At 43.7% G+C, this 12,139-nt stretch overlaps 1 protein-coding gene across 6 annotated transcripts in view; it reads right to left on the bottom strand.

Annotated features, from left to right (window-relative positions):
• tmem181 (transmembrane protein 181) overlaps positions 1-11,750 on the bottom strand; it is a 391,617-nt gene extending 379,867 nt beyond the window's left edge. The window contains exon 1 of one of the 6 annotated variants that reach the window (XM_072502600.1): positions 11,425-11,750. In XM_072502600.1, coding sequence (XP_072358701.1) covers positions 11,425-11,555 — 131 coding nt within the window. In that variant the 5' untranslated portion in view covers positions 11,556-11,750. The remainder of the gene's footprint in view (positions 1-11,424) is intronic. The other 5 variants (XM_072502554.1, XM_072502568.1, XM_072502574.1 and 2 more) reach the window with 5 other exon arrangements.
• Between the last annotated feature and the right edge of the window lie 389 nt (positions 11,751-12,139).

The following is a 12,139-nucleotide window of genomic DNA, read 5'->3' as shown; positions in this document are numbered from 1 at the left end:
GGATGCAGAGCTGGGCTGAGAAGTGGCAGATGGAGTTCAACCTTGATAAATGTGAAGTGATTCATTTTGGAAGGTCAAATTTGAATGTTGAATACAGGGTTGAAGGCAGGATTGTTGGAAGTGTGGAGGAACAGATGGATCTTGGGGTCCACGTACATAGATCCCTCAAAGTTGCCACCCAGGTTGATAGGGTTGTTAAGAAGGCGTATGGTATGTTGTCTTTCATTATCAGGGGCATTGAGTTTAAGAGCCGTGAGCGTTTGCTGCAGCTTTCTAAAACTCTAGTTCGACCACACTTGGAATATTGTGTCCAGTTCTGGTTACCTCATTACAGGAAGTATGTGGATCCTTTGGAAAGGGTACAGAGGAGATTTACCAGGATGCTGCCTGGACTGGAGGGCATGTCTTATGAAGTAAGGTTGAGGGAGCTAGGAGCTAGGCACAGAGATGACTTGATAGAAGTGTACAAGGTGATGAGAGGCATGGATAGAGTGGATAGCCAGAGACCTTTCCCCAGGGTGGAAATGGCTGTCTCGAGGGGACATAATTTTAAGGTGATTGGAGGAAGGTATAGGGGAGATGATTGGAGGAAGGTATAGGGGAGATGTCAGGGGTCGGTTCTTTACACAGAGAGTGGTGGGTGTGTGGAATGCACTGCCAGCAGAGGTGGTGGAGTCAGAGTCATTGGGAACATTTAAGCGACTCTTAGGCACATGGACAGCAGTAAATTGAAGGGGTGGAGGTTAGGTTGATCTTAGATTAGGATAAATGGTTGGCACAACATCGTGGGCTGAAGGGCCTGTACTGTGCTGTACTGTTCTATGTATCAGCCCCAATCTCGCACATGAGGTTGAAGCATTCACCCTCCGGAGCCCCTCACACCACAACCCCTCCACCATACCTTCCCCCAACTCTTCATCCCATTTCGCCTTAATCTTCTCCAGTGATACCTTGTCCTCCCCCAGAAACAGCCCATAAATCGTCCCATAAATCACCGACACCGCCCTCCTCTCCATTCCCCCTGCCGTCAATACCTCCTCCAACAATGTGGGGGCCGGCGCCATTGGAAAGCTCTGTACCTCCTTCCTGGCAAAATCTCGGACCTGTATATATCTAATCATCTCCCCCTGCCCCAACCCATAATTCTCCCCCAGCTCCTCTAGCCTTGCAAACCGGCCCCTCAGAAACAAATCCTTTAATACCCTAACTCCCCTCTCCGCCCATCTTCGAAAACCCCCATCCCACTTCCCTGGCTCAAACCTATGATTCCTCCGAATTGGCATCTCCCTTGGCCCCGCCCACAACTTAAAGTGCTGCCTCAACTGCCTGCAGATCTTCAAAGTTGCCACCATCACCAGACTCCCCCGGGGCCATTAGCTGGTGCCAATGCCCTCAACCCCAACCCCTTCATAGACAGTCCTCCATTCTAACCCACTGGGAGTCCCGTTCCCCCCCCCAGTCTAACCCAGCCTCTCATCTTCTCTGCGTTTGCCGCCCAGTAAGAATATAGTAAATTCGGGAGACCCAACCCCCGGACTGCCGTCCATTCTGCAACAGCACCTTCCTAATCCGAGCCACCTTCCCCCAGTCATCCCCCACCCCTCACCCCCACAAATAAACAAGGTTATCATCCTCTCCACTTAAAAAATACCTTTGGCAAAAAGATCAGCAGGCACTGAAAAATAAACAAAAATCGCATTCATCTTAATGGCCTGCACGCGACCCGCCAGCGACCATCCAACCTCACCAAGTCCGCATTCACCCTCCCACCAAACTAGTAAGATTAAACCTACGGAGCCCCCCTCAATCTCGTGCCACATGCTCCCCAAGTATCTAAAGTGGGCCACCGCCCTATAGAATGGCAGCCCCCCAACCCCTGCCCAAGACACCACAAAACATTAGCTTTTATCCAAATTGAGCTTATATCCCAAAAAGGATCCAAACACTCGAAGCATTTCCAGTATATCTCCCATCAGTGCACTCAGTTCCGACACGTGCAATAGCAAATCATCTGTGTGTAAAGATACCCTATGTTCCACCCCCCCTCCCTGCACTATCCATCTCCACACCCCGAAACTCCTCAACACAATGGCTCAGTCACAAGTTAACCTTTTTAAAACAAACAGTGCACATCTTACCAACCAGTAAATCAAATACACCCCCCCAAAGAATACAATACTAAATAACCTGTACGCTGTGCCTTTTTACCATCCAAAAGACTTAACAAACCTTGAAACAGAAGCACATTAGATTTTTATTCAATGCTGAGACCTTTTTACAATTCTGAGTTCTCCAAATGATCCATAGTCTTTGGATGGCTTAGATCAACAGCAGTGCAGCTCACAGACACACCCAAGCTTTTCTCAAACTGAAACTAAAAAGCCGAAAAGGAGCTCAGCTCCACCCACACTCTGACATCATCCAGTGACATGAGCAGCTCCATTTCTTAAACACCTATTTCTTAAAGGGTACTCTCACAAGAGGGGCTGGTTTAGAACACTAGGCTAAATCGCTGGCTTTGAAAGCAGACCAAGGCAGGCCAGCAGCACGGTTCAATTCCCGTACCAGCGTCCCTGAACAGGTGCCGGAATGTGGCGATTAGGGGCTTTTCACAGTAACTTCTTTTGAAGCCTACTTGTGACAATATGCGATTTTCATTTCATTTCATTTCATTTCATGACACAATAAATCAAATCAAATCAAATCAACTGAGCAAGTCCCTGTGGCTTTAGTTGAGACAGATGTGGCTTTAATGGTTCAAAGTTTCTTATGTCAACGCCATGATTGGTGAACAGAGTTCCCCCTGATGTTTCCTTGCAACGCCGTCTAAATTATTTTGATGTTTTTACTATATCTGCCTCTTTCTGTCTCGTATAATGCAGTCAGTCTTTCCTAATCGTCCAATGAATGTTCAACCAAATGTTGAGAATTTCCTGCAACTAAACTACAAGTAGTATTATGAATGCTGAGGGAAATATTTGGTTTGTTATTAACCAATAAACATTCTTCAACCCCTCCAGCTTTACATTCTCTCTTGTCCTTCACATGGCTACCTTCAGCAACGTGTGCAGCTGAGGGTTCAATCCTCTCAGAGTTGGTTGACTTCATATGCACCATTCTTTGTATGACAACATTTACCTCCTTATCAGAGTTTTTGTAATCACAGCCTTTATCCCCAATGAGTAATACAGACTGGCATGATTTGTGTTTTCCAGATTTCAATTGTTGTTCTTTATTTTCAGAATCAGAGGAAGGCAATTATGGGCTCGATGAACTTTTATTGTTAACAGATATGGTGGCAGAACCACTGTAGAACAGATATGCCATTTTGGATACAGTTGAGGCGAATGGGCTCTCAGGGGAAAACAGCAACAGCTAAACTTGTGGTACCATGGTTGGTTCTGCTGCAGAGGGGAGGAAAATTAAAACATCAGCAGCAGCGATCCATGGGGGAGGTGGGTGAGTGATCCGTTGGGAGGGTGTGGGAAGACTGAGGCACGGGGGATAACGTCTAGTTAATTGCTATTGTATATTCTCTTTCTGCACTATGTTAATGGTCACTCTATTTTGTTGTGTTAGGATTATTACTATTATGAAAAATTTTGCAAAACTTTAATAAAAATATATATTTTTTAAATTTAAAAAAATAAGTGCGCCAGTGCAGTAGTTATAGGGGATTCAATTGTAGACATGCATTTCTGTGGCTGCAAACGAGACTCCAGGATGGGATGTTGCCTCCCTGGTCATAGGGTCATAGACATAGAACATACAGTGCAGAAGGAGGCCATTCGGCCCACGAATCTGCACCAACCCACTTAAGCCCTCACTTCCACCCTATCCCCGTAACCCAATAACCCCTCCTAACCTTTTTGGTCACTAAGGGCAATTTACCATGGCCAGTCCACCTAAACTGTACGTCTTTGGACTGTGGGAGGAAACCAGAACACCCGGATGAAACCCACGCAGACATGGGGAGAACGTGCAGACTCCGCAAAGACGGTGACCCAGTGGGGAATTGAACCAGGGACCCTGGCGCTGTGAAGCCACAGTGCTACCGTGCTGCCCAAGGATGTCTCGGAGCGGGTACAGGACATTCTGGAGGGGGGGTGAACAGACGGTCATGGTACAACCGACATAGGTAAAAAAGGGATGAGGTTCTAAAAGCAGAATAGGGGGAGCTAGGAAGGAAGTTAAAAAATCGGACCTCAAAGGTAGTGATCTCAGGATTACTACCGGTGCCACGTGCTAGTCAGAGTAGAAATGAAGGATATATAGGATGAATATGTGGCTGAAGAGATCGTACCAGGGGGAGGGTTTTAGATTCCTGGGGCATTGGGACCGGTTCTGGGGGAGGTGGGACCTGTGCAAACTGGACGGGTTACAACTGGGCAGGACTGGAACTGATGTCCGAGGGGGGCTATTTGCTAGAGCAGTTGGGGAGGGTTTAAACTAATATGCCAGAGGGATGGGAACCTATGCAAGGAGTCAGAGAAAGATGGAGCAAGGACAAAAACAAAAGGTAGAAAAGTGAATAAGAAAAGTGATAGATGGAGAAACCAAGGGCAAAAGTCAAACAGGACAATAGAGAAAAATATTGGGAGCAAGACAAACAATGTGAAAGAGACAAACTTAAAGGCTCTGTGCCTTAATGCACGGAGCATTTGCAATAAAGTGGATGAACTAATCGCGCAGACAGATATAAATGGGTATGATGTAATTGGGATTATGGAGATATGGCTGCAGGGTGACCAAGGATGGGAACTGAATGTCCCAAGGTTTTCAGTATTTAGGAAGGACAGGCATAAAATAAAAGACGGTGGCATTGCACTGCTGGTTAAAGAGGAAATTAACGCAGTAGTGAAAAAGGATATTAGCTCTGACAATGTGGAATCTGTATGGGTAGAGTTGAGAAATATCACGGGGCAAAAAACATTAGTGGGTGTCATATATAGACCCCCAAACTTCAGTGGTGAGGTTGGGAATTCACCTGAAGAAGAAGTATGCTCCGAAAGCTAGTGATTTGAAACAAACCTGTTGGACTTTAACCTGGTGTTATAGGACTTCTTACTGTGCTCACCCCAGTCCATCGCCGGCATCTCCACATCGAGGTTGGGAATGGCATTGAACATGAAATTAGAGATGCCTGTAATAAAGGAATATCGGTGATCGTGGGTGATTTTAATCTTCTGATAGATTGGGCAAATCAAATTAGCCACAATGCCGTAGAGGAGGAATTCCTGGAGTGTATACGGGATGGTTTTCTTGACCAATATGTGGAGGAACCAACTAGAGAGCAGGCCATCTTAGACTGGGTACTGGGTAATGAGAAGAGAATCATTGCCAATCTGGCTGAACGAGACCCCTTGGGATGAGCGACCATAACATGATAGAATTTTTTATCAAGGTGGAGAGTGAAGTAATTGATTCGGAGACTAGGGTGCTGAATCTTAATAAAGGGAACTATGAAGTCATGAGGCATGAGTTGGCCTTGATAGATTGGAGAGAATTGGAGGATGATAATGGATAGACATTTGCAAACATTCAAGGAACGTTCGTTCCTGTCTAACACAAAAGCAAATGGGGTAAGAGGGCCAATCCAAGGAAATTAGAAATAGTATCCGATCCAAGGAAGAAGCATACAGATTGGCCAAGAAAAATAATAGGTCTGAGGATTGGGGGCAGTTTAGAATTCAGCAAAGAAGGACGAAGGGATTGATTAAGAAGGGGAAAGTACAGTACAAAAGGAAGCTTGCAGGAAACATAAAGACGGACACTAAGAGTTTGTATAGATATGTGAAGATAAAGAGATTGGGAAAGAGAAATGTAGGCCCTCTACAGACAGAAACAGAGGAATGCATAATGAGGAACAAAGAAATGGCTGCACAATTGAATACATACTTTGGTTCTGTCTTCACAAAAGAGGACACAAATCAGATACCAGTAATGTTGGAGAATGAAAGGTTTAGTGTGAGGGAGATCAACATTAGTAGAGAAATGGTGCTGGGAAAATTGATGGTATTGAAGGCAGATAAATCCCCAGTGCCTGAGAATCTGCATCCCAGAGTGCTTTAGGAGGTGGCTCTGGAAATAGTGGATGCATTGGTAGTCATCTTCTGGGATTCTATAGACTCTGGAACTGTCCCTGCAGATTGGAGGGTAGCTCACGTCACTCCAATATTCAAAAAGGGAGGTAGAGAAAAAGCAGGGAATTATAGACCAGGAAGTGGGGAAAATGCTTGAATCCATTATCAGGGACTTTATAGCGGAACATTTAGAAAGCAGTGGCAGGATCAGTCAAAGTCAGCATGGATTTATGAAGGGAAAATCATGCTTGACAAATCTGTTGGAATTCTTTGAAGATGTAACCAGTACAGTTGACAAGGGGGAGCCAGTCGATGTGGTATATTTGGACTTTCAGAAGGCGTTTGACAAAGTCCTGCATAAGAGATTATTGTGAAAAATTAAAGCGCATGGGATTGGGGGAAATGTATTGAGGTGGATTGAAAACTGGTTGGCAGAGAAGAAGTAAAGAATAGGGATTAATGGGTCCTTTTCAAATTGGCAGGCATTAACTAATGGGGTACCACAGGGATCGGTGCTAGGGCCTGTCATGTGAGAGTACCTTTAATAAATGGGTGTTTATTACTGCAGTGATGTCAGAGAGTGGGTGGAACTGGGCTGCCTGTCAGCTTTTTACTTTAGTTTTAGGCTGTTTGCTGCAGGGTGTGGTTTAGTTTTGTTTTCAGAGCTGGATAGCTGCAGTCACAGCCATAAGGGGTATTAGTCTCTCTCTCTAATCTTAAAAACTGTAAATCGATCCTTTGGTGATTTAAAACTAATAACTGCTCTCAGTAGTGACTTTAACCTGATGTGCTTCTGTTAAAGGTTTTATTTTTAAGTCTTATGGATGTTAAAAGGAAAGCTTAAAAGATTACTTAGTGTTGTAGTCTTCAGGGGTTGTATTTGAATTAATGGTTGCTAAGATCTTCACTGTGTGATTTTAAAAAGGTTAACTTGAGTTCATAGAATAAACATTGTTCTGCTTTAAAAAATACTTTTCCATTTCTGCTGTACCACACCTGTAGAGTGGGCCGTGTGCTCCCCATACCACAATCTATTAAAAGGTGTGGGTCAGGTGAACTCCATGATACACTTTGGGGTTCTCTAAACCCTGGCCCATAACAGACCCCAGCTATTCATAATATATATTGATGATTTGGATGAGGGAACAAAATGTAACATCTCAAAGTTTGCAGCTGATATCAAGTTAGGTGGAAGGGTGAATTGTGACGAAGATGCAGAGATCCTACAGCATGATCTGGACAGGTTGGGCGAGTGGGCAAATTAATGGCAAATGCAGTATAATTTGGATAGGTGTGAGGTTATTCACTTTGGAAGCAAAAACAGAAAGGCAGATTCCTACCTGAATGGTTGTAAATTGGGAGAGGGGAGTGTGCAGCGGGACCTGGGTGTCCTTGTGCACCAGTCACTGAAGGTAAGCAAGCAGGTGCAGCAGGCAGTAAAGAAGGTTAATGGTATGTTGGCCTTCATTACGAGAGATTTCGAGTATAGAAGCAGGGATGTGTTGCTTCAATTCTACAGGGCCTTGGTAAGGCCACGCCTGGAGTATTGTGTGCAGTTTTGGTCTCCTTCTCTGAGGAAGGATGTTCTTGCTCTCAAGGCAGTGCAGCGAAGGTTTACCAGACGGATTCCATGAATGGCGGGACTGTTATATGAGGAGAGATTGACTAGGTTGGGATTGTTCTTGCTGGAGTTCAGAAGAATGAGGGGGGATCTCATAGAGACTTAGAACATTTTTAACGGGACTAGATAGGGTAGATGCAGGAAAGATGTTACCAATGATGGGTGTGTCCAGCACCAGGGGTCACAGTCTGAGGATTCAGGGTAAACCATTTCGGACAGATATAAGGAGACATTTCTTCACACGAAGAGTGGTGAGCCTGTGGAATTCATTACCACAGGAAGTAGCTCATGCTAAAACATCGAATATATTCAAGAGGCAGCTGGATACAGCACTTGGGGAGAATAGGATCAAAGGCTATTGGGAGAAAGCAGGATTAGGCTATTGAGTTGGATGATCGGCCATGATCGTGATGAATGGCGGATCAGCCTCGAAGGGCCAAAAGGCCGCCTCCTGCTTCTATCTTCTATCTGGTTCTTTTACCTCAGAAACGTACAGTGGACTCTCAAAAGGACCAGCCGCTCACTTGGTATCACTTCAGTCCTTTCTGTCCTCAACCTGAATAACTGATGCCATGTTGTCATGTATATTTTCCTTCAAAGCAGGCATGTTCTCGGAAATTCTTTCACCTGAAGGCAATGGCAATGGGTTTACTGCAACGTTGGCAACAGATTACTTTTAGCAAGGTCCAATTCACTTTCTTCTTCCGATTTGCTGTCTTTACTTGCTTTGGAAGAATTACTTGCCAACTGTTCAAGATCAATTAGTGGTGGGTGTCTTCGGTAACAACTGTGTGTCATTATTTCATAATCAGAACCAAAATCATTCAACGACCCAGCTTTTACAATGCTCTGCGGTAAAGAATACCACAGATCCACTACCCTCTGAGATAAGAAGTCAAAACTCTCTTCTGACTCTTCATCCCTGCCACCACTCTTACATTCGGACTCCTCTTTCTTATGGTCACCTTCAGTCTTAGGGTTCTCACAATCTGGTTCTCTACCACTGTCATTTGGTGTGTGATCAACATCTGTCAGCATTTCCTTATTTGATTCATTTACTGCCCAATGCTGTTTCCCAAGTCCCACATGCCCTACTGGCGGCACCTCATGTGTTAACTGCAATACTTCCTTTGAACTCTCTATAATCATGGGTGAAGCCACAACCTTCGCACCCGCTAAATCATTCCGCAAAAGTCTACTCCTTCCACTGGGAATTCCTTAACAACTCCGACAACTACTGGACCTGACAGTAAATCACACTCCAATTGTACTTTATACAATACAACTGGGATACAACTTCCACCTATCCCATTCACTAATACCTCAGCTTTCACTGAGCTCCCTGAAGGGAAAACCAATACCTTCTCTAATTGGAGAGTTTGAGTAGCCCCTGTTTCCTTTAAAATTGTTCTGGGTTTGTCTAGGTCAATTGAGACCTTCCCCTTAGAAGAAACCCCGGAATATCTTTCATCTACCTCCTTTCTCACAGTAGTGTTTACTTCAGGGTTCTTAAGTCCAGTTAACACTACAGTCTGTGCTGTAGTATTCTCCACTTTTCTTCCATTTTCAGAATTCCCCTTATGAACCCCCACAAGTTCCATGGGCTTTCCTTGCAACTTCCAATATGCTGAACGAACGTGTCCCACCTTATTACAATGGTAACACCCCGGCTTCCAAGTCTCACTGCCATCTTTAGTATCTTCCTTCCTGGTCAGAGGAGGAGATCTTGGAGCATTTCCAGCTATCTATTCTATTCTTTACCTTGGCTACCTGCCTGCCTGCCTTTCACTCTCCCACGTCCTATCCTTTTCAAAATTATGGGGTGATGAAACAAAGGTTTAAATTTATGTATTAGCTCATATATAGAAAAATATTTTTCACTGTACCTTGGTACACGTGACAATAAACAAATCCAATAATCAGCCATAATTGCTGCTTGTCTAGCAGTTTTAACCCTCTGATCTTCAACATAGGTTCTTATTATAGAAGTTAGGGAATTCTTAAGTTACTCTAAGAGAATAACCACTCTCAGAGCCTCATAGGTATTTTCAACTCCCAATGCTTGTATCCACCTATTAAAAGTGTTCTGCTTAACCCTTTCAAATTCTGCAGAAGTCTGTCCTGGCTGTCTTGTTCAATTCCAAAACTTCTGCCAATATGATTCAGGAACCAATTCATATGCATCCAGAATTGCTTTTTTTATTGTCTCATAATCCTTAGACTCCTGCTCTGATAGGGAAGCTTCCTGTGCCCACCCTGTCAATTTACTCTGCAAGGTGTAAGGATGCCTCCCGTCTGTTCCTGTCATTCTTTATTTTCCCCTTTATTTTATTTTGCTAATAACTTTGGATCCATGGAACATTAATGGACCTGTGTCTTTAATTCAAGCAGTTGCTTGGGCTGGTTTAAAATGAAGATTGGCCTCTGTCTTTCAGGCAAAGCAACCTGCATAAAACAGCCTTTAAATCAAATAAGCAGTTTCCAAATGGCAGTGCTGTTTTAGGCTGCTGATTGCAGATTGGCTGACATCAGTGCTGACTCAATTGACTGACTTGGCTGGTGGCAATGAATGAGCCAAAAAGGCTGTATTCTGCCCGGTACCAGGCGGTGATTGGATATATTTCCTCTGCAGTGCTTTTAAGTCACAAGGCTGGTTTTGTGGTTTTACTTTCAATTCGGCAAACTGGATGCAGGAATACTCTCTCAAAGATCTGATGAATTATCTCTAAAAATCCAGTGTAAGAACTTTTCTCTTCAGTAAGGATGGATGTCATTTTATTGAAACTGCAACGGTCTGAGGGTAAAACTGGAGCTGGAAGTTGGGTCTGATGCCAGACAAAGATTTCCGATCAGATATCAACTGGAATCAATAGACTCAAAATCTGGCTCAATATGTTTGAGTGACAACTCAAATTGTAACAGAACGCCTGTGACCTACACTTTTTTTCTCCTAGTTCGTATTTAGAATAACAAACATTCCAAAAACATCCAACCGCCCCTCTACAAAAGATAAATAAATACACAAGAACTGAATTAATTCCTCACTTGCCAACGTTGAGTGTACATTCGTTTTTGGTCGTTTAAATGTGTGTTAAAACATATACGAGCGAGAAATGTCGCACATCCACCATTTCGTGAATAATTCATAATCCTCCCCATTTTCTCAGCTCCGTAACCATCAGCAACTCAGTTATTAAAACATATCTTCCAAAATAACATTTTGCGGAAGAGCTGTTCGCCCCCGCCCCCCGCGGGCACACAACCGTATTATGGACAGTTGATAGGCAGAGGGAAGGGATACAATGGGTGGGTTCAGGGTGAATTTTGCTTGGCCTTTTACGCCTGGCACATCTTGAATACATTTGTAACCTGTTCTGGTCACTACAGATTCCATCAGGAATTTAACTGGCGATTGGCTTCGTTAACAAATCTTAATCAATTTCTTCTGCATTCAACAGCCATTTATTTCAATAATGTAATGCAGTGGGTGCAAGCGACTGCAATGGACTTCACTCTGCATGGACAACGTCAAATTGAGACATGTTGCCGATCTCTCAGTGATGGAATATTAAGATGTGAAACTAAAATGGATATCCCACTGGGAAATATTTTCTTGCAATTGTCAAGACAGATTACAATGTATCAAATTTATAACTAATTTCACAAATCTCCATATATATAATTAACTGAAGCGGTAGTTAAAGAAGGGAGATCTCCCACCTATAATATCGATCATCTTTGTCTGGGATCAGATCTTCCTTTAAATCCATGTAAGCTCCTTTCACCTTTTTGCAGAAATATTTCAGTTCCGTATAGAGAGGATTTTCAAAGGAAGGGTACTCTGAATCCATGGCTGGCTGCTGTTCTCGGACGGCAGCAGTCCTCTTTCAGCAAGGAGTATTTCCGGGAACAATGGATATAAAATTGTCAGAATCCGTGAATTACCTTTGTAATGGCAATAAATATTTTTTTTTAACGGGAGATGAAACAAGTCAGCTGCATCTTGGTCTGAAATGCTAATTTGTCAGTAAAACACTGCACCAGTGGGATACTGACTGCAAACCAATAATCAGTGGACACGTTAACCCTCTCCAACCATCTTCATCTCAGCCGGTCCATAAACATCACGTCAACATACTGTGAAAGGGAAAGCATTTAAACTGCATGTTAGGAATCATCGACACCACCGAAAGTCAGTTTGACTGTCCCCACCTGCATCACGAATCTCCGGCTCACTAAAATGAATGTGAAATGATGCCACATCTGAAGTCAACTTTTTACAACAACAATACAAAAGTGAGCAAAAATCAACCGAGTGCAAAAACCAGATCCCCTCCTACAAGGACCCGCCTAACTCTCCCTCTAATCTCCGTTACCCTAACCGCCCCCCCCCCCTGCTGACGATTAATTTTCTGCGAAGAAGTTGATAAATGGT

Source organism: Scyliorhinus torazame, chromosome 1 (genome assembly GCF_047496885.1).
Source record: "Scyliorhinus torazame isolate Kashiwa2021f chromosome 1, sScyTor2.1, whole genome shotgun sequence".
In the NCBI taxonomy this organism is placed as follows: Eukaryota; Metazoa; Chordata; class Chondrichthyes; order Carcharhiniformes; family Scyliorhinidae; genus Scyliorhinus; species Scyliorhinus torazame.
This window is presented reverse-complemented; position numbering and strand designations above follow the sequence as displayed.